This window comes from Oryctolagus cuniculus, chromosome 14 (assembly GCF_964237555.1).
Source record: "Oryctolagus cuniculus chromosome 14, mOryCun1.1, whole genome shotgun sequence".
In the NCBI taxonomy this organism is placed as follows: Eukaryota; Metazoa; Chordata; class Mammalia; order Lagomorpha; family Leporidae; genus Oryctolagus; species Oryctolagus cuniculus.
Window position 1 is genome coordinate 77508775 of NC_091445.1, and position 26179 is coordinate 77534953.

The 26179-nt window shown below is 43.1% G+C and overlaps 1 protein-coding gene across 1 annotated transcript in view; it reads left to right on the forward strand.

Annotated features, from left to right (window-relative positions):
- MAP3K1 (mitogen-activated protein kinase kinase kinase 1) overlaps nt 1–26179 on the forward strand; it is a 74658-nt gene that overhangs the window by 16863 nt on the left and 31616 nt on the right. Inside the window, exons 2-3 of the mRNA XM_051853771.2 lie at nt 22762–22912; nt 25222–25422. Coding sequence (XP_051709731.1) covers nt 22762–22912; nt 25222–25422 — 352 coding nt within the window. The remainder of the gene's footprint in view (nt 1–22761; nt 22913–25221; nt 25423–26179) is intronic.

Below are 26179 nucleotides of genomic sequence, written 5' to 3' on the forward strand. Positions count from 1 at the left end.
TTTAATGTACTATAGGAGGTTGCCTGTGAAAAAGCTTTGATAATAGCAGTTTGCTTTGTAAAAAGTTTCTGATGAGGAATATAATATATTTGGAATATTGATACAGTCTTGCCCATGTGCCTAGGCAGCCACACCTGTCAGATCTTTTTTTTTTTTTTTTAAGATTTATTTATTTACTTGAAAGAGTTACACGGGGGAGGGGGGTGTCTTCCATCTGATGGATGGTTCACTCCCCAATTGGCCGCAATGACCAGAGCTACACCATTCCGAAGCTAGGAGCCAGGAGGTTCTTCTGGGTCTCCCACGTGGGTGCAGGGGTCCAAGCACTTGGGCCATCTTCCACTGCTTTCCCAAGCCGTGGCGGAAAGCTAGATGGGAAGTGGAGCAGCTAGGTCTTGAACTGGTGCCCATATGGGATGCCGGCACTTCAGGCCAGGGTGTTAACCCGCTGCACCACAGTGCCGGCCCCAGATCTTTTCAAATACTATATTCTTAAATCATTTAAATAGCCTGGAAATTTTAAACATTTTGGCATTCTAGGTCTTCCACAACTCTTTACCCATAACATTGGGTTAAAATTTTCTTTTTTTGGCATTGTGTGTGTGAGTTGAGGGTTCAGAGATCTGGTTGCTGCAGAGACCTGAAAGCCATGCTCCTCTGGGACCGTGTCATCTGCCATTTGCACCTGGGGACACTGGTGTGTTGGTGCTCTTGGCCGCTGGGCCCTTCACAGTCTCCCCCACGGCCCAGTGTTCTGAAGTTCCTTACACTCTGGGAAGTGGGAGCACACTAAGTCAGGGGCTGTCTGCTGCCCGGCACAGGTACCTCCAGGAACTGTTCTCCTGAACACAACTTGATCAGCAGCACAGCGGCCTGTTCTTGCTGTGGCATGGGGACAGCTGATGGGATTCGGTAAGGAGCCTGGATCAGCATGGGACTGAGAATAGGACTAGGTCGAATCAGTCTTTGGAACTTGGGCAGCAAAACCCCAATCAGACTGGCTTTCTTCTAGGAAGTTAGACTGACGCAGGAAGTGGGACCACCAGCCCTGCATTTAACTCTTGATTTGTAACATCTTGTTTTTTCTTTTTCTTTTTTGGTAGTTCAAGTTTAACCAGACCAGCTAGCTATGAGGGAGGCATTTGGTCTGCCATTTCAACAATTGGTATCCTGTTAATTTCTGTACTTACTAAATAAGATTTAAAATCATTGGTTCTTTCTTTTAAAACCTTAAACATTAAAAACGAAAACCTTTTGAACAGTGTTGTTTACTTAAAGATGTCTTTGATTGCCTATGTAGAACTAATGCAAACGTTTGAAACATGAATCCCTTGAGAATTTTCTTTGCTGTCGCTCCCCCATTCGCGGAGGAATGACACTAAACCCTGCGCTGTTCTTTCTTCTGCTCGGCCCTTCCCGGGTTTGCTGCTGGTCCTTCCTGGGTTGGCTGCCGACCCCTCCACCTCCGTGGAGGGGCGGCTCCCCCTGCCACTTTCCCCACTTCCGCGGAGGAGCGGCACACACCGCCAGCCGGCTCTCTCGGGGGCTGCTCAGATGTTATCTGGATGTTCCCTGGTGCATGTTGTCTCTCTCCTCCTTTATAGTCCTCTTCCTCCAATCCCAACTCTGCTACCCACACGCCGAGCACGCTGCTCTCCTCCAATCAGGAGCAGGATCAGCTCCTGCAGGTTGTCAAACTGATGAGGCAGCTGCGTAGAGGTTGTTTGGTCTCTTTCTCTCAGCGCCATATTGTGGGAGAGCAGATGCATAGAATAAGTCTTAATTCCAGTAACTTAGTCTAGTCTCAGTTGCTCCCCACACTTTGCCCTTTCAGTAGTCCCATAGTATACAGTGAGATCAAAGTCATACCTGGTGTGACTTTTTAAATTATCTGTTTGGAGCTCCTCAAATACAGAAAGCAGCCGTGAAACATTTTTACATGTTTTGTTGTTAACATGAAGTTCTACTAAAAGAAGGCAGACTGTAAACACAGACTTAGTCTTTAGTCTTACTGAGCAGGGTACAAGAGAAGAGAGGGGGCCGCAGGCCATAGATGGAGTTAAACTTCCTGCCTGTGCACATTGCTGCAGCAGAACAGGAGATAGCTTGTGTTTGGTGTGGCCTGAGTTAAAGGTGGCCATTGCACTTTGCCCTTGACACAGTGCCTGCCCAGATTTTGTCTCCAGTAAATGACCCGCCCATATCAGGGCTGTGGGACTACCCTGGAAAAGGAGGTGTTCCACTGGACCTGGGGAAGTGGTGTGGGTAAAAGGGTGGTGTGGGTAAAATCAGGACCTGCTTGCCTTGAGCCTTGGCTCACCCCTCAGTGTCCTAGTGTCCTTGTCTGTTTTCTTTCAGTTTTCTCTTCTTTTAAATTTTAATTGACGTTTTTACTTGAAAGTCAGAGAGAGAGAGAGATTCCACCCACTGATGATCCACTTCCCCAGATGCCCACAACAGCTGGGACTGGCCTGATCCAATCCAGGACTACCATGTGGTTATCAAGGACCCAACCACTTGAGCTGTTACCAGCTGCCTCCCAGGCTGCGCATTAGCAGGGAGCTCGAAGCCAGAGAGCACCCATGAGTGAAACTCAGGCACTCTGATATGGGATGCGGGTATCCCAAGCCAGTGCCCTGAAATTTCTCCTGTAATTTCCATCTAAATGTAGCTGTTAGAGATTATAAATGAATCCTTGGGGGAGAAAGCTGGTTTGCATTTCCAGTGATTTTAACTGTATTTCAGACTTCAGCATTCTTTTAGTTGGTGTGTTTAGTAATTTGAGGTAATAAATACATACTTTATTATATTTGTCTCTGTGCATAAAGATAATATACAGTAATAAAGCCCAGCACCTAGTGTAAAGTTGGCCTAGATGGACGTCAGTGCGTCTTTTCTCTTCCCAGATGGTAAAGCATGCCTGCTCTTCCAGTATGGGGCCTTTCTTTCTGTGTGCAGGGGCACCTTCTTTGATAACTAAAAGAGCTTAGTGGCTGTCAGAGAATTTAGTAATCTGTCTGCCCAACAAGCAAAGGCGATTATCTTTAACTGTAGACAGGTCACTCAGGGAAAACTGAAATCTCTGTCAAGGTAAGATAAATATCCTTGTCCTTCACTGTGGCTCCGACACTCCATTATTTTGTGTTCTTCACTACTGTCCCATGAGGCTTTTACATGAGCTGCTGGTGGAAACTCACACTCACTTCAACTCAGTACACTATGGTGCTAGTACCCCAGTCATCCCCAGGTCCAAGCTGGAGTCAGGGGAGGTAGGAGGTTCAGCTCTTGTGTCCTCTAGCTAGGTATTGCGTTCTTGCAGCTCGTTTCACGTGAACACTGAGGGGGACTTGCAGGTCCTACCGGAATTTAACAGGATTTGTGTGCTCTGAACGTGTTGCTAGCTTGATCGGTCCAGCCCTGGCTGTTGGTGGCCATCTGGGGAGTGAACCAATGTATGGAAGATATTCATATTCTCTCTCTGACTTTCAAATAAATGAAAAAAATCTTAAAAAAAAAAAAAGTGGACACACACACACACCCCACCCTAATATAGAAGATGATCCAGAGTCCGATTCCTGAAAATGATTTTGCCACATGCATTTTATTTACAAGTGACTTTAAAAAGAACATATATAAAGTAAGACATGCCTTACTTACCTTGTTATGATAACAGTGAACTCCGCCTGCTGGATTGAAGTTGCAAGGCCTCTGATGAGTTTCTGTGTAATGATATCTTTGCTGGGTGGAACGCTGGGTTGCTCAGAGTCTGACACAGGTGCCACGGATTGTCGAGTGAATGGCTGCTTCATCGTGGCAGTGGTAATTCCCTGCTAATAGACCTGGACTCATCCATACCTTTGAAAGCAGCAGGGAAATTTTAGCTCAGTTTCCTCCCAAAGGAGTGCCAGTACTTCCTGGAAGAGAGTGCAGAGGGCCTCATGGAAGATTCAGAGGGAAGAAGACTTTTTCTAAGGAGCAGATGACCTGCAAAAGTGATGTCTGCAGACAAGGGCTACAAACAGCTTTGGTTCTCCAGACAGAGCAGCTTTCGTGGGGTGCTGGGAGGGGAGCCGCTGTATTCCCCGATGGATGAAAGGAATGTGTGCCGAAGCTCAGTCCACTCTGGAGAAGAAGCCTGGAGGAAAAGGGAAGTGGAAGAGAGGTGGAGGCCAGAGGGTACAGAGACAAGCATTGAGGGGTGGGTTTGTGTGGGGTTCATTTTGTCTTAAGAAGAGGGGAAGAATGCTTGCAGGCCAGAAAGAGCAGAGAGAGCAGGAGGTTTTATAAAGTCATGAACATGCTTTTCTGAAACGTTTAGATTTGTCAAGGAGGAGGCCTGGAGGAGGTTCAGTGACAGGTAATTAGGGAGCCAGTCTTATGACATATACATAGGAGTTTTCCATTTACATTTTTACAGCCCATGGTAAAACAAAAATGAATTCGCTGAACAAATTCATTGAGACTTGAGTCTGCCAACACTAGGAACAGAGCAGTGGTGAAAGACAAAGCTCCCTGCTCCCGTGGAGACCGCGTTCATATAAGTGGTTACAAGTGTGCTTTGAACGCACTTTCATGGTTTCTGCTTGCATGGAGTTTTCACGTTTTGTGGACTTGTTTTAGGGGTATCTGAACACTTCCTGTAAGTGTGCAGAGGATTGCATTGTCTGCAGCCCTCTGGGTGGCTTTTTGCGTCTCTGCCTTCTTCCTAGCTGTGGCTTTTAGTCATCTCATAGAAATACCGTCCCTGTCCGTGTGTTACCTGGTCAGTGTGTGTATCTGAGTGGTAGCCAGACAGATGTTGGAGTAAAAAGGCATAAGGATGGCATCTCCTGGGAAGTGATCCAGGAATACTTTTGTGGTGATTATAAACTATCAAAGTTGGCCAGAGCCGCGGCTCACTAGGCTAATCCTCCGCCTGTGGCGCCGGCACCCCGGGTTCTAGTCCCAGTTGGGGTGCCGGATTCTGTCCCAGTTGCCCCTCTTCCAGGCCAGCTCTCTGCTGTGGCCCGGGAGTGCAGTAGAGGATGGCCCAAGTGCTTGGGCCCTGCACCCGCATGGGAGACCAGGAGGAAGCACCTGGCTCCTGGCTTCGGATCGGCGCAGTGTACCAGCCGTAGTGGTCATTTGGGGGATGAACCAACGGAAGGAAGACTTTGTCTCTCTCTCTCTCTCTCATTGTCTATAACTCTGTCTGTCTTTCTCTCTCTCACTGTCTAACTCTGCCTGGCAAAAAATAAATAAATAAACTATCAAAATCTTAAAATAGTTTTTAGAAAAATGATTTAGGGCCTATTCAGAAATACCTTTATAGATATCACCTGTTCCTCCTGTATACCGATAGTATACCTCCTGTGTACCTCCTGTATAATGGGCTAGATAGTGATAAGAGTTAGGGCTGAGACTTTGACACTTGCTCAGAGGGTCTTATCTCTGTAGCCAATAGGGAATGACTGGTTATGTATTAATGACTAATGTGACATTCCCTACACAGGTCTTTTGAAGTTTTGTCAGTTCACTGCCTGTGAATATGTGTCATCATGGCAGAGTTGTTGAGAATAACTGTTTCAGGTTGTTGTTGACCATTTGGCAAACTTGTGTTGGAGGACTGGAGTGGGAAAGGGACCCACAAGGGCCCTACACACTCTGCCATCCTAAAAATGTTTACTTAGAACAGTCTACAAAATTAATTGAAGTCTTGTGGTTTACCTTAATTCATTTGGATTTTGTGTTTTGGACATAATTGTATTTTTAACCTAAACTATATGCCCTTCTCACAAATCTCAGGATAAAATCAATACTCTACAAATAGAAGCTCTAGTTTTCATGTTTATGCTGAGGGTTCAAATACATCTGCCAGTGGTAGCCACCTTTCCTGCAGCCCCGAGAATCCAGGTTTGCAGAATCTGGATTCACGGTGCCAGCACTGCTCCCTCCTGGACCAGTTCCCGTTCTTCCTCTCAGGTGGCTTCCCTGGTAGGAGGCAGTCTCATGGCTCCTGCCTCTTCTCCCTTTCCAGCCATAATATCTGCGGGTTTTCTTCAAGGCTTTATATTCCCATGTACCACTGAGAAATCAACAACCATTAACAAAAATTATATACATGGGTAAGTTTCAAAAGTCTCAAAGTTATGAGAAAGGTTTTTTTTTTTTTTTGGATGAAATATAAATGAATTTAGATCCATGATTCTTAGCTTTTTTTACTCTCCAACTCAAGTTCATACTGGGGATGAAATCTTATTTTTCCCAAGACTAATGTTCTAGCTCTTCTCTCTTTCTGTAGTGTCCCCTGGGACCAGTGGCAGAACTGTAGCTTACACAGAGGCCTTAGTGAAGTCTATTGACATCTTTTTTCTTTTTTAAGATTTATTTATTTATTTGAAGGACAGAATTAGACAGGCAGATCTTTGATCTGCTGATTCACTCAAATGACCTCAATGGCCGGGGTTGGGCCAAGCCAGAGCCAGGAGCTTCATCGGCGTCTCCCACAGGAGTGCAGAGGCCCAAGCCCTTGGGCCATCCTCTGCTGCTTTCCCAGGCTCATTAGCAGGGAGCTGGATCGGGAGTCGAGCGGCAGGGGCTCCCATATGGGATTCCAGAACTGTGGCATAGCGGCTTCAGGCCCCATGCATTTACATCTTAGCACTCTCATATCCAGAAAGCTTTGCTTCCTTATAGCCTGCCATGTAGAAATACCAGACATAGGAGGGTCAGGGCTGCTGTGTTGAAAAATGAGCAAGTCCAAGAGGTTAAGTAGAGCAGGGAGGAAGAGTCATGTGTTCATTCATTCAGCACCTATGTATTGACCACCTCCCTGGGCCGGGTGGTCTGCCAAGGCAGAGGACATGAAGTTGAGACCCATTTCTGTCCTCCAGGATCTCAAGTCCAGTGCTAGTGACAGGTAAGTAAGAGGCCTTTATAACGGGGTGCTATTTGCTGAGTGAGAATACGGAAGAGCCCTGCACACTGTGGGTTAAGTGCTGTGGACCGTCGGGGAGACCGAAGGCAGCATCTGGGACCGCTTCTCCAAGGAAGGGAATGAGCTGGAGCTTGAGTATTGAGATAGAACCTGCAGGGTATTGAGACCAGGGGATGTGGCTAAGGAAAGCCAGACAAATTTGTGTTTCTGTTTATTGATACTTTTTTTCTTCTGTTTGCTGGATGAATTCATATTTTATTAACTGTCTGCTTTTTTTCTTTTAAAGAATTTTTATGTGATTTATTTGAAAGAGAGAAATCACTCATTCTCTGGTTTACTCCCTAAATGTCCACAAAACCAGGCCTGGGCTAGGCTGAACCAGGAGCCAGGAACTCAGTCTTGGTCTCCCGCATGGGGAGCAGGGACCAAAATCAGTGTGTCAGGACCTGCGGCCTCCCAGGGTGTGCATTAGCAGGAAGCTGGAATGGAGAACAGAGTCAGGACTTAAACCTAGGCATTCCAGTAAGGAATGCGAGTGTCCCGAGTGGTTGCTTAACCGCTGTACCAAATGCCTGCTGCTGTCAGCCTTTTTCTTCGATTTTTTTTAGTTTAAAAGTTTTGAGGTTGCTAACTTTGGCATAATATGAGCCAGAATGATAGTGAATTGAGTCAAAATTATTCTAGGTAAAAAGAATGTTCTATATATGCTTATGAAAAAGTCTATTGTCATAGTTTAAAATGGGAGTAATATAATTTCTATATTACTAGTTCTTTGTTCCATTTCCATTCAGATTGTTCTTTTATATTTGAAATCATTAAAATTAGAAAATGATTATGGTGAGTGTCTTTTGAAGCATCGAGCAAGCTAAGTAATAAGTCAAAACCTGCCAGTGTAAAGTAAATGCAATTATTTTGTTCTGCTAAATTGTAGCTTTGCTACAGTGAAAAGAATTGACAATTTATGAACTTGTCCAGGATCCCATTAAAATGAGGAAGACATTATTTACCAAGACAGTAATGATTCAGACTGCATTTAGGACAGGATGTTGGGGTTAATTTGCCTTCTTTTTCAAGCAATTAGTAGGCAGATGACATCTTTGCTATTGATAATTGCCTGGGACATTTTTCAGTGAAAGAGTGCCACCTACTGAACAAAGATTTTTCTTTTCCCCTCCTGTTGAGTTTGACTTTGAATTCTTAGTTTTTCTGACTGTCTGCTACAGTTGGCTCCAGTAGGTAGTTTATGCCTGACAATGTTCCCATCTTATGATGGATTAACCAGGGTCTCTGGGATTCTTAGAGGGAGCTGATACCTCCAAAACCAGGTGTAAAAACAAAATCTAAACATAAGCATGACTCACCTGTTTACAAGTCTCATTGCAGAGTACTTACTGGCTCAGAAGTCTGTGTGTGTGTTTGGTCTTAAGCTGTGTACATGAACTCTCAGTAGGAATAGGAGAGCAGATGCCTGGGCAGAAATGAACTAGTCTAAGGAATCATTGAGAGGAGTGGAAGAGCGCATAATATTGGCCTACTGGTTCTCCTGGGGATAATGCTAGTGGAGAGCTTGTTTGATTACAGCTTGGCCATTGGTCACTGAGAGGAATCCTGAGGTCAGGTTAAAATTCCGAAGACCTACTTCAGAGTAACTCCACTGGCGCTTTTTCAGTATATCTTAGCGATAATGTATTGTTTCATTGGCAAGAGGTTGAGAACATCAACACTAGCAAACATTCCGAACTAAGAATATTGTTTCAGAATTTTATATGGCCATTATTTTTAGTATATTGGCATACTTTTTGGTGTTAGCAGAATTTACATGAGGCATCGATCATCTCCAGCTTTTCTCTCTTATTGGACTATGCAAGTAGAAAGTCATGTTTTAAATTTAATTTTATTTTGAAAAGAGAGAGAGATGACCCATCCACAGATTCACTTCCCAAATGCCCATAGCAGCCAGGGGTGGGCCAGGCTGAAGCAAGGGACCAGAAATTGAATCCAGGTCTCCCATGTGGTGACAGGGACCCAAATTCATGAGCCATCAGCTGCTGCCTACCAGAGTACACATTATCAGCAAGACACTTTGATGTGGAATGTGGGCAGCCCAAGAGGTGTCCTAACCACTGTATTAAACACCTACCTCCAGGGAGATAGACTGTATGCTGAATTGATTTATGCTTGCTGATATAGATACATAGATAGATTAATCCCATATGGAATAATCTATATCAAGATTCTGAGGTGAGAAATAAAAATCTATAAGGTAAGATGTTAGAATTCATTCCACATGTCCTTTTCTGTAGTGGGTATTGTGGCACAGTGAGTTAGGCCACCAGCTGGGACGCCTGCATCCCATATCAGAACACCAGTTCAAGTCCTGGCTGTTTTCCCATCTAGCTCCCTACTAATGCTCCTGGGAGGCAGCAGATCATGGCCTAACTACGTGGGTCCCTGCCCCCCACTTAGGACACCCAAATGGAGTCTCATGGGTTCTGGGTTCTGAGTTCTGGCTTCAGCGTGATCCAGGGAAAAGAAATGGACAGTTTATGAACATTTGAAAGCATTGGGAGCTACTGGGTGATGGGAATGGCAAAGAATACTCTGTACAAATAAAGCACTGGGAGGTGCTCTCCAGATTGCACAGCTGAAGGGTGTCTGTGGGCCCAGTCCTGATCCTGCATCTCCCTGGCGGGAAGATTGCATTTATACCTAGACAGCAGCGCTAGTAAAGGAATCGTGATGTTCACACCAGCCAGCCCTAAACTGTCATCTTGGATCTTGATCCGGTTTTATAGGTTTTTTTGGTCCCCAAAGCTTTGTGAATTACTTAAGGTCACGTTGCAGGTTAATGGCACAGTCAGGATTTGACCTGGAGTTTCCAGACCCCAAACCTGACTATTTTTCTTTAGTTCCATGAAACTCCTACAACATAGAGTAGTATTCAGTGGCATGACTTTATTTTTAAGGAAATATTTCAAGCATACAGAAAAATACAAAAGGATTATACTAGAGAACAGAGTAATGAACAGATGTAGAACCTTTATCTGTATGTAATAAATGCTTTTGTTTTATCATACTTGCTGTAGTTGGGCTGTGTGCATATGTTTAAAAGAAATTAACACTAAAAAACAATTGAAGCCTCCTGTGTCCTCTGTCCTCCCTTCCCACCCTCTGTAGTCAACATTGTTACCCTCTGAAACCGCAAGAAATGGTTGTATTTGCTGCTGCCATGTGTTTTTCAGATAACATCACTAAAAGAAATTATGAAGCATTAGGGTGGGGAGAGGAAGGGCAAGGGTTTTGAAGCCAGAAAGACCTAGTTTACAAATCCAGAAATCCCATTTACTGTGGGTAATCAAGCCGCTTAAGCCTTCTGTGAGCATTTCTCAGAGCCTGATCACACTAAAGGCACGCTGAACTTTGTGGTAGCTGAAGAAGTCTTGTATTGAGATGCTGAGACTGCTGGTGGTGTTTTCTTCTCTGGATTTTTCTTAGTTGTATCGACTCACTGGAGTCCGTTTGTAGAAATGATCAGCAGGATTTCTTCAGTGTGTTCCAAGGAGCACAGCGTCCTCCAGGGTGTTCTGCTACAAGGCAGGGGACTTGCATGCCAACAGTGTGGAGAATCAAAACGCCCTTCAGTCTTACAGAGTCTCTGAGGTTTCCTAGGATAGGTAAACCTGACTACATTGTCTCTAGTGTTTCCTAATCTGCAGAATCTTAAGAAGGTTAGTGTGAAAGGGCAGTTTTTTGGCCAAAGCTACCATGCTAAGCAGAGATGACCTTGTGTTTTGTTGCTTCTGCTGTGGTGTCCGCTCTGCAGGGATCAGAACCTTCTGTCTCTTTATTCTCCCTTGCCTTGCCCAGTGTTTGTACATGCTAGCCGTGCCCACGTTCATTGAATCGAGTGGTTTGCTAGCGTCAGAAGCGGAGAGATGAAAAGCTGCAGTTGTCAGAAGGACGTTCTTCCTCATGCTTTTCACCAGCAAGAAGCAAGCAGTAATAATTCCAGTTGTTCCATGGGGTGGACGGAAACCATTCCCCTAGCAGAGACTTTGTATTCTTACTCAGCACTGTCACCACTGCCCCATTTCAGAACAGTACAAACAATTTAAGGGTTTTATTAATATAAAGGTACTCAGAATGTTAAAAATTTAACTTCTTTAAAGATTTAACTACTACTCTTAAAATGAGAACACACACACCCTGGGTACTGGTCTTGTTCTTTTGACCCGACTTCAATTCTGAGCCTGGACTACCACATTTCTTGAAAGATCATTGATAGAGTTGAATGTCACACACCTGTTCGGAGAAAGTACCAAAAAAAAAAAAAAAAAAACATAGTCCAGGGCCTCTGTGTAAGTAACTTGGATCTTTTTGATGAAAACTGAATTGTGAAGGGACAGCCCTGGTTTTGCAGATGGCTGCACTGTGCTGCACACTCCTGTTCCAGGGTCCTTCCGGGACGGCACAGCACATGGCCTTGCTGAGAACGGCCCCACAGTGGTGAGGTAGGAAGTGCCAGTGTGCTTCAGTAGAGTAGTGTGGTCTCAGTAGGTTTATGCATCACTGTCTTGTAAACACTTCCTAGGTTTGTCTAGGGCACAGAAGGGGAATTCTTGAAAGGAAATACACATTAGACAAATATTGTTTTAGAAAAAAAGATCATCTTTTTTGCTTGCTGATCTGTGTTCAACATTTAAGGAAGAGGATGCTCACAGCATCCCACTTTTCCTCCAAAGGGTTCTTTTAAAGGATTTTTGTCAAGTGTCAAGGACACAACAAAGGAAGGAATAAACAGTGGAATTTTTAGCACTGAATATAAAAAAATACAAGCTTTACAGGTTTTTGTTGGAAAGGGACAAATGGAAAATGGTCCCAAATTGATCTTAAACTCCATCTGGAACCACTGGCTCTCAGAAAATAGTTGACGTTACCGGTTGGATTTTCTAAGTGGTGGAGTGGAAGAGACCAGTGTGACTGCTTCCCTTGGACACAAGGCTGTGGAAGAGTATTACTGAGGCGCTGTTACAGAAGCGACTACTTTGATGAGTGAGATACAGGTAGTTTTGGAAACTATTTAGTAACTTTCAGAGAGAGCCAGCAACTTTACAGTTCCTTTATTTTGCCTGTCCTTTCTTTTGCAGCACTGTTTTTCTGTTAAGGTCTTCATGTATTTTGTGAGATGATTCTTAGAAAATCTACCAGACTCATAATTTTGTCCAGTTCTGATCATTTTTTACAGTTTCCACTTACCTACCTGAATATCACCAACAAATTTAGTAATGAGTGCTTTTCATGAAACTTGAGTCTTGGGTCACTGTCACGCTAACCCACGCTGGCCTCACTTGACCCCGAGCACAGACAAGGGCTGCTAACTCGGAAACCTGCCTGCCCTCGATGGCCCTCAGCTTCTGCTGCTGCTCCTCAGCTGCTTTTGAAAGAGAGTTTATCTGACCTCAGCTCGCTGGTGTTCCAGGGTTCTCATTTCCTTACCAGTCTAACTCCATGACTTATTTGATTCTCTTATCTTTAGGATTTTCTTGAATTCTTATAAATTTAAAGAGTATTGCATAGTCTTGGGTCTGCCCAACTCACTTCCGCCCCACCCCCAGGTCTGGCACATGTTGCGTTGCCTGGGTCCTCTTCTCTTCTTCAAGTTGAAGCTTCTGTTACAGTTTGACATTTTTCTCAGCCAGCCAGCACATATTGCTTCCATGGCTTGACAAAGTGCACATAGTTGGTATCATTCTTAAATAAATTTGTTGAGTTTCATGCTTATGTTTTAGCACATTTGGAAGGAAGAATTATTCTTTCTCCAGATTTGAGTGGAACATAGCATTTCCATTATTGAGTGATGTCATTAGTACTTGAATGTGATGGTCTTGATGGAGTATGCCAGCCAGACACAGGTGTACCAAGGAAGCACACTAACCAAGCTTGGACATTCCTCTGGGTCTAGGCAGGTATAATGAGTGATTTAGAAAATCTTTTTGCACTGTATCTTTTTCTTGTTTTATCTGAGTTTGAGCCATATGGACTAACGGCCCCTTTGTTTGATACTTAAACCTGTCCATCTGAAAGGCTAGCCTTGGTGTATTATTTTAAATGTGTCAATAACTTTATAAGCTGTTGAAGTAACATCCAAAATGTTTGTATGTTCATTCTAGTATACTGACTTATCCTCAAGGCAATTTTAATCCAATTCCTGTTTCAGTATTCCTTGTGAATATCTACGATCAGCAAAGATGCCTTTGAATCATAAAATTCTTCAGTAGAGTTCAACAAAAATTCATAAAAGGAGACAAACTTAGAATCTTTTTCTTCATTTAATGTATCCTCTACCTCATAACACAGGCTGAGTATTCCTGATCCCATATCAGAAGTGCTTTGGACTTCATTTTTTTGTTCAGATTTTGGAATATTTGCATATACATAATGAGACACCACAGAGATGGGATCCAAGTTTAAATACAAAATTAATTTATGTTTCACATCCACCTTACACCTGTAGTCTGATGGTCAGTTTACACAGTATTGTTAGTGTGCCTGCATTTTCACTGTGATCAATCATCCAAGGTCAGGTGTGGCATTTTCTGCTGTGGTATCATGTTGGCATGCAAGAAATTTGTAGGGGTTTTAAAGTGCCTCAGGCTTCAGACTTTCAGATTACAGCTGCTCAATCTATAGGACCCTACTCTGCAGTTGTATTTTATGCGCACATTATTTGATAGTTTTAATTGGCCTGAAATTTGTAGCACAGAGTTTGAATTCCCAGTGATAGTTTCCTCAGCCATCTCTTAGTTTATTCATTGTTCTGTAGAAGTACTAGTTGCTTTAGAACATGCAGTATAGGAGAACCATACAGTTTTCTTTCTGTTTCAACTTGTCTTCTCAAAAGGGAGCCTGGGACATGTAGTTTGCCCCATAATCTAGATCAAAGATAATTGAATAAAAAAAGATCTAAACTTGCCTACCTTGAAGAATGATTTGATACTGACTGGTAACAATCTGCGCCATTTGTAAATCCCCTATTCTTAATTGGCATAGTTGTTAAAAGAATCTTTTAAAAGATTTATTTATTTACTTGAAAGAGTTTTGGGGGTGCCGTGGGGGTAGCGATCTTCCATCCTCTGGTTCACTCCCCAGATGGCCACAATAGCCAGGGCTGGGCCAGGCTGAAACCAGGAGCTTCTTCTGGGTCTCCCATGTGGGTGCAGGGGTCCAAGAACTTGGGTCATCTAATGCTACTTTCCCGGGCACATTAGCGAGCACCTGGATTGGAAGCAGAACATCTGGAACACAAACCAGTGCCCATATGGAATGCTGATGTCTCAGGCTGCTTTACTTGCTAGACCACAGCACCGGCTCCTAAAACAGTCTTACAAATTACTAATTTAGAAATAGGGAAACCTTTCGTATCTCCTTCCTGTTCTCTTTGAGATTGTTTACACGTCCCCGAAGGCACTAATTTGTGGTGGGGGTTGCAGGCTGTTAAAGGCCGTGTGTTGCCATCACGTGTAAAATCCCAGCATCTTATGGTGTCATTTTCTAGGTCTGTGTCAAGTACAAATGACAGCAGCTGCTGGCACCTGCAGTTGTGTGTGCTGGGCTGGGAGCTGCAGGACCGGAAAGGAAAGGACATACACTGAGGGAACCAACCCTTTCCTTGTCTAGGTCAGCTGGGTGGAGGTATTTGCAATATGAGTGTCCCTTGTTTGGATTTGGTTTTGGTTAGTTCAATGCATAGTCTATATGTTTCTGTATCATGTTGTTTTTCAAATACAACTTTTCAAATTCTTGTAGTTCTTGCTAGTGAATATTTCTAATTTAAAACTTGAATGGTATTTTAATAGAAACTAATCCACAATTCCAGATAAAAGGATTTATAGGATGTGTGTGGTTATTTAGAATATTCTATAAACGTGAATCAATCAGAATCACTGAGGTGTTTTTAAACTGCTGGTGTTCATGGTTTATAATCAGTCACATTACTTTGTTATTTGGCTTCCATATTATTTAACTGTTGATGTAATCAGAGCACGAGTTTTTTCAAAAGGTAAATTCTGTACCTGTATCTGTCAAGGAACCAAATAGAGAGGTTTGCACACAATACTGGAAATAACACACACACGTACACACCCATAAAATGATTTCTGATAGAGTTTAGCATATTATAAAACTGAATGATAGTATGGCCATACTCAGACTAAGAAATCAGTTGTTACATTCAAGAGAGGGTGGTTATATGGGGAAAAGGTAGTACTTGCTTTTCCTTTTCACTGTAAATTCATAACACATATGCTGCATGGAGTTTTCAGAATCAAACATTGCCGAGTATAGCCTGGAATGAAATCTTCTTGGAATTGATTTTCATAATGTGAGCCATTTGTATACACGGTTACTTCTTTTGTAACCTTGGTTGTGTTGTAAAAACTGCATTGTCTAAAGATGGAAGGTTATTTAATCTTTCTTGCCAGAAGATAGGGTATCTTCAGAAAAACTGTTTTCTGGGAAACAGAATTGTACCAGTATTGGGATACAGATATTTCAGTTTTGTGTTTGCTTGCATATACATCAGATACAGGGCAACAAATTTTAATTTTAAGCACTTAAAATGTTCATTTTCCTATTCCCCTATAGGAGTCACTTGTATCTGAGTTTAACTTCTGCATTTTTTTAATATTCAGACTGTATCCCCTTGAACTTGTAATTTAACCTCTCCCTTGTCCTTTTTCTCATCTATAAGATGGGATAGTAACAGTCTTACCCCATGAGAAATGGCTGAGCTAATCCCTGTGGAGCTGCTAGTGCACTGCCCCTTGGGTGGGAAGGAAGCATTAGCCTCTCTGCTTCATCCCTTTGACTCTATCCTCACCCAAGGCATTCCTTCTCTTGTCCTTTCCCGGAAACTCACATTTTGAGGATCTCGCGCTGGACTTGCTCTCATCTCTCGCAAAGCATGTGAGTTTGAAGGGCTCTGCAGCCCCACCAGTGTGAGTACTTCGCAGTGGACTGCAGTTGGGTGAATTCCGCCTGTCCCAGGCCATGCAGTGTGTTTTCCAGGGTTCTTCAAGATTCCTTAGACACCAATAGTTCCAGATTTGCTCTATGTAGTGTTATTTAGAGTAACCTAACCGTTACAGAGGTCTTTATTTATGCTAAGGTTAAGTCCCATTGTTTCCAGGAAGGTTTTGTATGACCTTTATAGTGTTAGTTCCTTCTGTTACTATGAACTACACTACTAAGGAGCAGAATTACTGTGCTTCCTAAGTCTCACTGTGAACCTCCATGAAGCTGGTTTGTATCGGCAGCGTAGCTACCTGAGTGCTAACCGGTGAATCTGATTCAGGTTGTTGCGGCGCTGCTTTAGGGTCAGTCCTGCTGGGACAGGGGCTGGGGCTGGGTCCTGCTCCTCGCTTACCAACTGTGTGGCCCTCATTGGGACCCAGTCCCTCTAAGCCTCAGATGGCAGCCACCTTGCAGGGTTGCTGGGAGGCTGAAGTAAGTTAATACACATGTAGCGCCTAGCACCCTGTTGAGCATGTGATGTTAACTTGTGCTGTTACGACACAGCCTGGAAGTTATGGCTCCATAGCACTGCTTGTTGATTAGCATATTGCTCCATTGTAATGGTGAACCCTGCCACAGGTAACTGAAGAAATCATAGTGGACTTGGGAGGCACTATTTTTGCTATTTACCGAGTGTCCCCTGAGTGCCAGGCACTGAGCAGGACCAGTGTTTCAATTGGGCTCCTCAGGCTTTCAGAGAACAGAGACGTGTTTATTTCTTTGCAAAGTAAAGAATCCATGAAGAAGTTTTTTATTTTCTATTTTTTAAAAGATTTATTTATTTATTTATTTGAAAGTCAGAGTTACACAGAGAGAGGAGAGGCAGAGAGAGAGAAAGAAAGAGGGGTCCTCCATCTGATGGTTCACTCCCCAATTGGCCACAACGGCCAGAGCTGCGCTGATCCGAAGCCAGGAGCCAGGAGCTTCTTCCGGGTCTCCCATGCGGGTGCAGGGGCTCAAGGACTTGGGCCATCCTCCACTGCTTTCCCAGCCCATAGCAGAGAGCTGGATTGGAAGTGGAGCAGCCAGTACTCGAACCAGCACCCATATGGGAATGTGGTGCCCCAGGCCAGGGTGTTAACCCGCTGTGCCAGTTCACTGCAGCACACAGGCAACCCCTGGAGAACTAGTTACTCATCACCCAGAGCAGTATAGAAGTTACCAGACAGTATCTCACAGCACATGGAGGGGCCCAGGTATCGCTCTCATGTTTACTTTTATTGGTTATTCCCTCTGTAAGTTCATCTATTTCTGATTAATTTCTTTTCTCCCTTACTTCTGTCTCACTGCTTCTGCTTTTTGCCTTGTTATCTCTCTGTTTACATGCCTTGCTTGCTGCAGTGATAGGATGCATGTATCTTGCAGTCAGACTCCCAGAGAGAGAAAATCTGATTCAGATGTCTGGTACCAGTATAGTCTTTGGACCAACCTCATGTGGACAGCAGGGTGGGTTCAATGTAGAAACCGTGGCACCCTCAGCATCACAGCCCACCTTCAGACGGGAGGGCTGTGGCTGGGTGGGCCTTCATGCATCCTGACCAGAACACTGGGTTAGGTGCCTTTTGTGGCCTGTCCAGGACCATTTGGCATTAATGGTAGAAAAGTGAATAAAATATACCTGTACTGGAAGAGCTCATGACGTGATGAAACAGAAACATGCTTAAGCTTTTTTTTTTTCTTTTGCCATATGACAGTTAATACTTAGCATGCCAGGAAGGTTTAGCTAACTGCCATAGAATGGTGATAGGGATTCTTTATTGACAGCATGATGATGACAAAGGGTATTTCTAGTGAAGAAAATAAATCTGCACAGTGTCAAATATCTTGGTGTGCTTAGTATTTGCTGTGGGAAGAGGGCAGGAGTTAGCTTTTAAGGGGCTTCAGGAATAGGGTCTAGGTTATGGTACTGTGACCTTTTTAGGAAGATGATCATACCCAGAACTAAAAGGAAGCAAACTCGTAGAAGAATCAGCAGTGACTCGACCAGGTCAGATGAAGGGAAGACCATGTGGCTTCCCTGAGAAGGGCCATTGCGGCATCTCAGGTTTTCACAGGTGAACTCTCCAGGTTGAGAAGGTGTCCAAGACTAGAAACCTAACCTCAGGGGAGAAAGGATCCTTGAAGCTCTAAGTCAACCAGAAATCCACTCGCAGAAATCCACTTGGATATGTGTTTTGGATATCCCCAAAACAGCAGGAAGCCTCATGTTAGCTAAATAAACAGGAAAGGAAGCTAAAGCCTCATCTGTAGCAGTATTTTAGTTTCTGATTTTAGCTAGCTCAGATTGTATTTGCCTATTTTTTAAATCTTGAAGGTAGTTTTCTCAAAGCATGCTATGTTGCTAAAATCTCTTCTTTGTAAAAGTCAAATATATGAGCTATTATTTTAGTTAAACTAGCAGGTATTTTTCTAGTCGTGGACAAGGCAAAAATAATGCCCAAATATTGGTGTTTAAACCAAGGTAAATTAGATGTGGCTGGCATCACCAGGGACTTTGCAGCTGTTTAATTTTGTTTAAAAAAAAAAAAAAAAACAGATTTTTTTCCCCTTGCTATTGCTCTGATATTAATTGAATCATTAATCAATGTATATATACATGCATGCATGTCTGGTAAATATCAAAATCATATACATAAGTGTGTATATGTGTGTATATATATAATATGTTAGGATTATAACAAAATAAGCAAGGATGTAATAAAAATTTGTTTTTTTTCCCATTTGATTTCCATTTCAGAGACAAATGAAACTGAGTAGGTGTAATTTAATTTCTTCCTGGCAGGTAGAATAGGATTTACTGTATATTTCATTGGTTCTAAAATCCCTGTGGCTGTAAATTGTATCATTATTTTATATACCATGAAAAAAGTGGGGAAAACATGCCAATTAAATTACAATAACATTTGATTGTAAGTGGCATTAAAATTTCAGATATTAAAATGTGGAAATTATATTTTAAGATTAGTGATATGTAATTATTACTGATTATAAGAGACATTCAGATTTCAGGCATTAGATGTGGGTAAAATAAATTTTAAAATTAAAAGATAATTTTGAAGACGCGAGGAAGAACTCTGGTTTATATTTGCAGATTAATTCAGAAACAATGAAAATGTTTTATTGAAATTAATGAAATACAGAACTATGGAAAGATTCATTAACATTAGTAGTCATTAAACTTTAAAACCAAGAAGGTGCTTGGGATTGCCAAAGCTGATCATAAGTGATCGTTCACGTATAACGTGTGTGTTAGTGTCTGTTTTGAGTCACATGTGGTTAGATATGAGGTTTACGGACAAATAAAGCTTGTGGGCCCTGCCCTCCCTCGTGGAGCTCAGCGTTCATGGTGGGGGTGGTGGTCGGCAGTGCTCCTGAGCACTGGGAGAAGAGACAAGCGCTGTGAAGAGCTGAACTGGGAGTTCTCCTGTGGACTGAGAAGGACTCAGGCCTTGAGGAGAGAGAGGTCTTGTGGGTGGAAAGACCCAGGAGAAAGGGTGCGGAGTAGGAAACAGCCTGTGCCGGGGGAGAGGTCTTGGAGCCTCTGAGGCCTTGTTGAAGCAGAGGGTGAGGTGCGGCCTGGTTGGCAGGAGCTGAAGTGAGACCAGACCGTGCAGGGCTTCCTGGGTTGTGCTGAACACTGGGCTGTTAGTCCAAGCCTGGGGGAAGCCCGCTGGCCGGTTTTAATGAGGAAGTGACCCTGTGAGGAAATCTCCGTAGGATCCTGTGGCTGGTCCAGACCAGGTCAGTCAGCTACTTGCTCTGGACGTTGTGAGGGAAGGTAACATTTTCTTGAATACAGACATGAAATTGCTCAAAAGTTTTAGATTTTGGATTTTCCAGTTAGGATGCTTAACTAGTATGCAAATGATCTTTTCCAAAATTCAAAATAGCTGTAAGATCTGAAACATTTCTATTTCTGGCCCCAAGGAGTCCAGAGAAAGGATATTAAACCAGTATCAACGTACCATCAAAAAGCCTTAATTTGGGCCGGCGCCATGGCTCACTAGGTTAATCCTCCGCCTGTGGCGCTGGCACCCCAAGTTCTAGTCCAGGTCGGGGCGCCGGATTCTGTCCCGGTTGGCCCTCTTCCAGGCCAGCTCTCTGCTATGGCCCGGGAGTGCAGTGGAGGATGGCCCAAGTGCTTGGGCCCTGCACCCACATGGGAGAGCAGCAGAAGCACCTGGCTCCTGCCTTCAGATCAGCGTGGTGCGCCGGTCGCAGCGCGCCAGACATAGCGGCCATTGGGGGTGGTGAACCAACGGAAAAGGAAGACCTTTCTCTCTGTCTCTCTCTCTCTCACTGTCCACTCTGCCTGTCAAAAAATAAATTAATTAATTAATTTAAAAAAGCCTTAATTTGTACATTTTGGCCCAGCAGTGTTTCTGGGCATTTATTTTAAAGAAAAGATCTCAGATGTGTTCAGCTACTAGTACATTCTTCCTTACTGATTATAATAAGAAATTGGTTTAAATGATTATAATATTTTCAAACAAATAGAAAGGAAATGCAAATCCTGCAGATTTCAAGAGGGCCCCTTCATCCTAGACAGTTTATTTACATGAGAAGAGTCCTCTGTGTATTTGGGTAGGCTCTAGGAAGAGAGATACTGAAAATGCAAAGCAGAGGCAAGATGTTTGAGGGAAGAGACAGGTCTAGGGCCAGAAGGTGGGAGATGACCACCTTTGTTAGGTAGTGTGGGTAGCGCTTGTTTTTTGAGAGCCCCCTGGGAGCCTAACCACACCTCACAGAATTGGTACTGAAGGAAAGATTGCTTGCTGTTCAATCCACAGGTGAACTATGGTGTGCAGTCAGCCTGAGACTTGGTTCCCTCTAAATCTGAGCCATCCTGAGGACTTGTGGATGGAGCAGGATGGATTTGGGGGAAAACATTCTCCACTTCCATCCCCCCTCTGTACCTCAGTGTTCTTCACGCCCCCACCCAGCCACCTCTTCCCCTGCTTGCTGCACTCAACTCTGCCTTCTCTTGTCTCCTTCCTCTTTTCCCTTCCTTCCCTCATGCTTCCTCTGCCTATACTGCTGATATTCATGTTTTATAATATAATCAGAGCACGGAAAACCACCAACCATTTCAAGTAAATGAAATAGTCTTTGTTTCTTTTTTTTTTCCCCCATCTCATATTGCTTCTTCCTAGGTGACAGCTTTTACATCTGTGTGGTACTTCAATTTTCAAGGTTCAGATCAAATGTTGTTGCTAGTTGTATTCCTTAAAACACCTAGACCAGTCCCTGGCACAGGTGTTTAATCTCCGACAGTATCAATGCTTCTGTGAAACCTGGACTGCTTTCTGTCCTTAGTTTTAAGTTGATGTTTTGCTGCTTCTCTGAAGATTTTGCTTCGAAGCTTTGATTAGCTGAAAAGTCCTAGAGGAGTCTGAACTACATTTTAGTAAGCTCAAGGTTATCGTCTCTGGTATTTCCTTTTCCTGGCAGTGGAGGAAAATCATTTTTCTTTAGCTTTATACACTTTCCAGAATCATTGTCGAAGATTAGCTTGGTATTTTAAAAATCATTATTTCTTCCACAGTAAAATTTTCCTTAGGAAATGAACCATGTTTTAAAAACCACACATATTGTGGTGGGTGTGTACATACGTCTGCAGATGGATATAAATATATTTTGAAGTTGGTCATTTTCCTAGGCATGCTTTACCTGTTAGACTTTGTAGAATTAATTTTCACAAGTTCTTAGAGATTGTTTTATTCCACTAACAAAGTAACAAAGTTACAATGTTTGTTCCAGGTGACTTTCACTCTGTAGATATGGAGTACCCCAAATACTTAGATATGGAGTACCCCAAATACTTAATGAATTGTTGGTCTAGGAAAATGCAAGTTTAATCATTTAGGCTTTGAAAAATTATTTCAGGACCATAAAAGACATAGTTGCGTTTCACCTACCCTATTAAATATTTAACTCATTTCAGAAAATAAGCATCCCTGCCAGACTCTGTCTGTACTGATTGATGTTTCTGGAAATTCTGGGAGTTCAGGATCATAATACAGCCTCCTAAATACTTGTCTGATGTAGACGTGGTGGCATTAGAAGCCATGCAGTCCTCATGAATGTGTTTGTTGATATAGTGCTTAATGTCTGGGATCCATCTTGTTAGCTGCCCAGGAGCAGAAAGAGTCGCTGTGAATGTTGCCAGTAAGCCTGCAGTTTCTAAATAGAACTCTTCTTTTATAAGGCATGGTTGTCAGACAATGTTTAGCACTACCTGCTTTATAATAGTTTTACAATAATGTTAGTATACAGTTCACAATACTTTTATAACTTTCGTGACCCATTTGGCGTTTTCATCTGTTATCTTTTAAAAAACCATTTATTTATTTATTTGAAAGGCGAGTTACAGAGAGGGAGAGGCGGAGGCAGAGAGAGAGAGAGATCTTTCATCCACTGGTTCATTCCCCAAATAGCCACAACAGCCAGGGCTGGGCCAGACTGGATCCAGGAGCTTCATCCAGGTCTCCCATGTGGGTGCAGGGGCCCAAGCACTCACTTGGGCCATTCTCTGTCACTTTCCTAGACACATTAACAGAGAGCTGGAACAGCCAGGACTCAAGCCAGTACCCATATGGGATGCCAGTGTTGCAAGCAGTGGCATAACCACTAAGCCATAATGCTCACCCCTCTGTTATCTTTCTGATTCCGTGTCCGTTGACAATGCAAAACAATCCACAGGGTTGTTTGTCCTAGAAAGTGACTTCTTGTATATAAATTTCTCATTCTCCTTCTTTCTCTTTCCATTCTAGTCGCGAGATGGAGAATAAAGAAACTCTCAAAGGGCTACACAAGATGGATGATCGCCCAGAAGAGCGGATGATCAGGGAGAAACTGAAGGCAACATGCATGCCGGCCTGGAAGCACGAGTGGCTGGAAAGGAGAAATAGGAGAGGCCCTGTGGTGAGTGGCGGGGGTTACCTGCTCTGAGGAAGTGGAAAACTAAGCATGACTATATCCCTTGTAAGCTTTGCTTCCACTAAGTTTTAAGTGCAATAATTTTATTTGCTTGGTAGGCTGAGCACTTGGAATAAATCATAGTTAAAACTGTGCTTATTTAGTGACTTAAACAGTTCTAGGAACTTACCTGGCGGAGGGCTGAATGCTTGAAGCAGCACTGCCCTCTAATGTTGGCGTCTAAAACCTTGTGTTGGTTTTACATTGTACTTCATTCTAACTTAAAACAATCTTACAATCGATTTTAGATGCTTGATCTCTAGGATAGGCTCCAAGAGCTCTTAGTTCCGGAAATCTTACAGGAAAGCAGAAAATAAACCCATGAGGTGGAAGATGAGTTAAACAGCTGTAAGATTTGCCGGAAGAAAACCTAAATTCCTGGATTAGGCAAGGCGGAGAAGTTCCAGCCTCTGCCCTGGTGATCCTGTTGTGAAATGGGCTTCGCTGCTCTCACTGGGAGGAGAGGTCCCAGTCGTTCCAGTGTATCACCTCTGCAAGCTGAGACAGCAGCTTGATTCATCTGTACTTTGGCAGTGTAAACTACACCCCTGCCATGTGATCACCTCACCCCACACCCGTCCCATGCACCTGTGTGAGTTTAGGTGTAAATTAACGAAGCATGTGAAGATGTGGCTCCTCAGTCGCACTAGCCACGTTCCCGATGCTCCGTGTACTGGCTGATGGCACCTCTCAGGCAGTGCGATAGAACATTTCTGTCGTCTTAAAAAGTGTTAGTTAGGGGTCTGGCGCTAACTAGGATCTGCTTAAGTATCTCAGAACACACTGAGGCTTTGGATACCCCATCGTCATTGAGCTGCAGTCTGTTAGGTATATTCTTACCCTCCCACCACTTGTAAGTCTAACCTGTGGAACTGCTCAGCTGCATGGACCTTGACTCCTGTCCTTTCCATTTACCCCTAACATGAGGTAATAGGATGGGGATGCTTCGCCATTTTAGCTGTTCACGTCAGAAGATAAAGCGGAGTCAAGGATTTGTCTTGGAAAAGGGAGCGTTCTGTTGAAACATCTTGAAGATGATGGCAGTTGGAGAGGCGTATAGTCCCACTCGGTCAACATAAGGAAGCTGTCTGAAGTAGAAACATGCTGCTTTCTGAGCTCTGAGCCAGAGGTGTTCACACAGAGCCTAACTCTTGAGAATACCGTACAGCAGAGATCACAGCTGTCCAAAGAGGAACCTTCCTTACACATGAACTAAGAATACCCAGTTTTCAAAGACCAACTTTTGGTTTGCCTCAGGCTCCACTTTGTGGCAAATACCGAAGTACCCTGCCTGTGTGTAGGATAGAAGTGAAAAGACATGTAGGATAAGACACATAGCACATAGTTCTCAAGAGTAACCACACCACCCTACATTGATGGTTTACAGTCTCAGATTATCCTTGGGAAACTTACTGTCTGCTTGGGATGTCTGATTTTGTTTGTTTTTGTTATCTTATATGTAAGCTGCTTGATGTTCTTCTTGAAATATAATAAATAAGGTGGAAACATCTCCAGATGGTACAATAAATAAAAACAGAGTAATGGCATGACATACCATAAAGCAATCTGTGACCAGGTACAAATGCGTGGGGTGGACAAAAGAGTGGGGGGGGGCTCAGGAGAGAGAGAGTGTCAGTGGTGGTGGGGGTGGGAGTGGGGCTTTCACTCAGCCTTAGAAGACAGGCCGAGTTTGTCCCACAAGAGTGGGCTGCCCAGGTGCTGCTGGCTGGAGATGTGGAGTGGGAGGGAGTGTGGGAATGCCACGAGAGGAGGGAAGGTTAGCGCGTTTGGTGGGCACAGCGGCTGCTGTTGAGCAAATGATTCTATACTCATCAGCCAGAGGAGCACTTAAAATTATGCCCAGTATTGTTTTCAAGATCCTGAATTTTTTCAAAGCAGATTTTAAAAAATCTTCAGTCTGGAATTGAGTAAATTAGTGTAGAAGTTGTAAGTCCTCCTTTTTCCATATTTGCTTACTAACTTTTCATTGTTGATTTTGAATGTTAAGTAAGTTAGGGCCTATAGCACTACTTATAAAATTTGATAGGATAACAATTTTAATTGTAATCCCTACATGAATGAAATTTATGTAGTAAAAAAAGAGTCTTTAACTTCATAGCTTTAAAGTAATAACAAATAAAAGTTGTTCTGTGACTGTATATTTCATAATAAAAAGCTCATTAAATTCATTTCTTAGCATTTACTTGTCTGTTACATTTTTAAGTAATAAAAATATTGGGACACTTTCATTACAGGTGGTAAAACCAATCCCTATTAAAGGAGATGGATCCGAAATGAGTAACTTGGCCGCTGAATGTCAAGGAGAGGGCCAGGTGGGCGCTGCGTCTCCAGCCCCCAAAGGCCGGCGCAGCCCGTCTCCCAGCAGCTCCCCTTCAGGTCGCATAGTGAAATCCGAATCGCCAGGAGTAAGGAGAAAAAGAGTTTCTCCGGTGCCTGTAAGTTGCTTCCGCAGATCGGTCGTTTTCAGGCTCATTCGTAGCACAGAAGAGATTGGCCTGCTGTGTGTTGTTAGAACAGCCAACCTCCCAGCGCAGACACCTAGAGGGCATGAGGTTCCAGGAATCCTTTCTAGCAGTCCACTAGGTCAGGACTGACTTTCTGATAAAACTGAGAAGTTGTTTATGTCTTTCCCTGCATTGATGTTTGCAGGGAAATGATGGATAGAGCTCCTGCTGATTCCTCTGCCCAAATTAGAGCTGTGGCAATAGAAATTGTATGTTTCATTGCTGTATATTGGCCATTAGAGAAGAAAAAGCCCATTTCATTTCGTCAGAATGCCTTTGATGAAGGAATAGAAATGAATTTTATTAAATCAGCCCTTGTTTAAATACACGCCTGTGTGATATTCTGTGATGAAATGGGAAACGTACATAAAACAGTAGTTGTCTCATGTTAAAAATATTTGTGTAGTTAGAGTTTCAGAGCAAAAATTCAGATTTTAGAAAACTTATCTATACCACAGTGACTGTGACAGTTTCTCAATACTTAGACTTTGTAATGAGATTGGTGATGTCAAATGTAATTTTTTATACTCTCTCTCACTCTCTCACTCTGCCTTTCAAATAAATACATAAATCCTTGAAAGATTCCTTTTAATATCTATGTGAGATTTTTTTGGGTACTTGAATCAAAACATCCTATCACAGCAGACTGAATGCAGAAGCAGCTGTGAGAATCTTGCTGTTTTCTGTA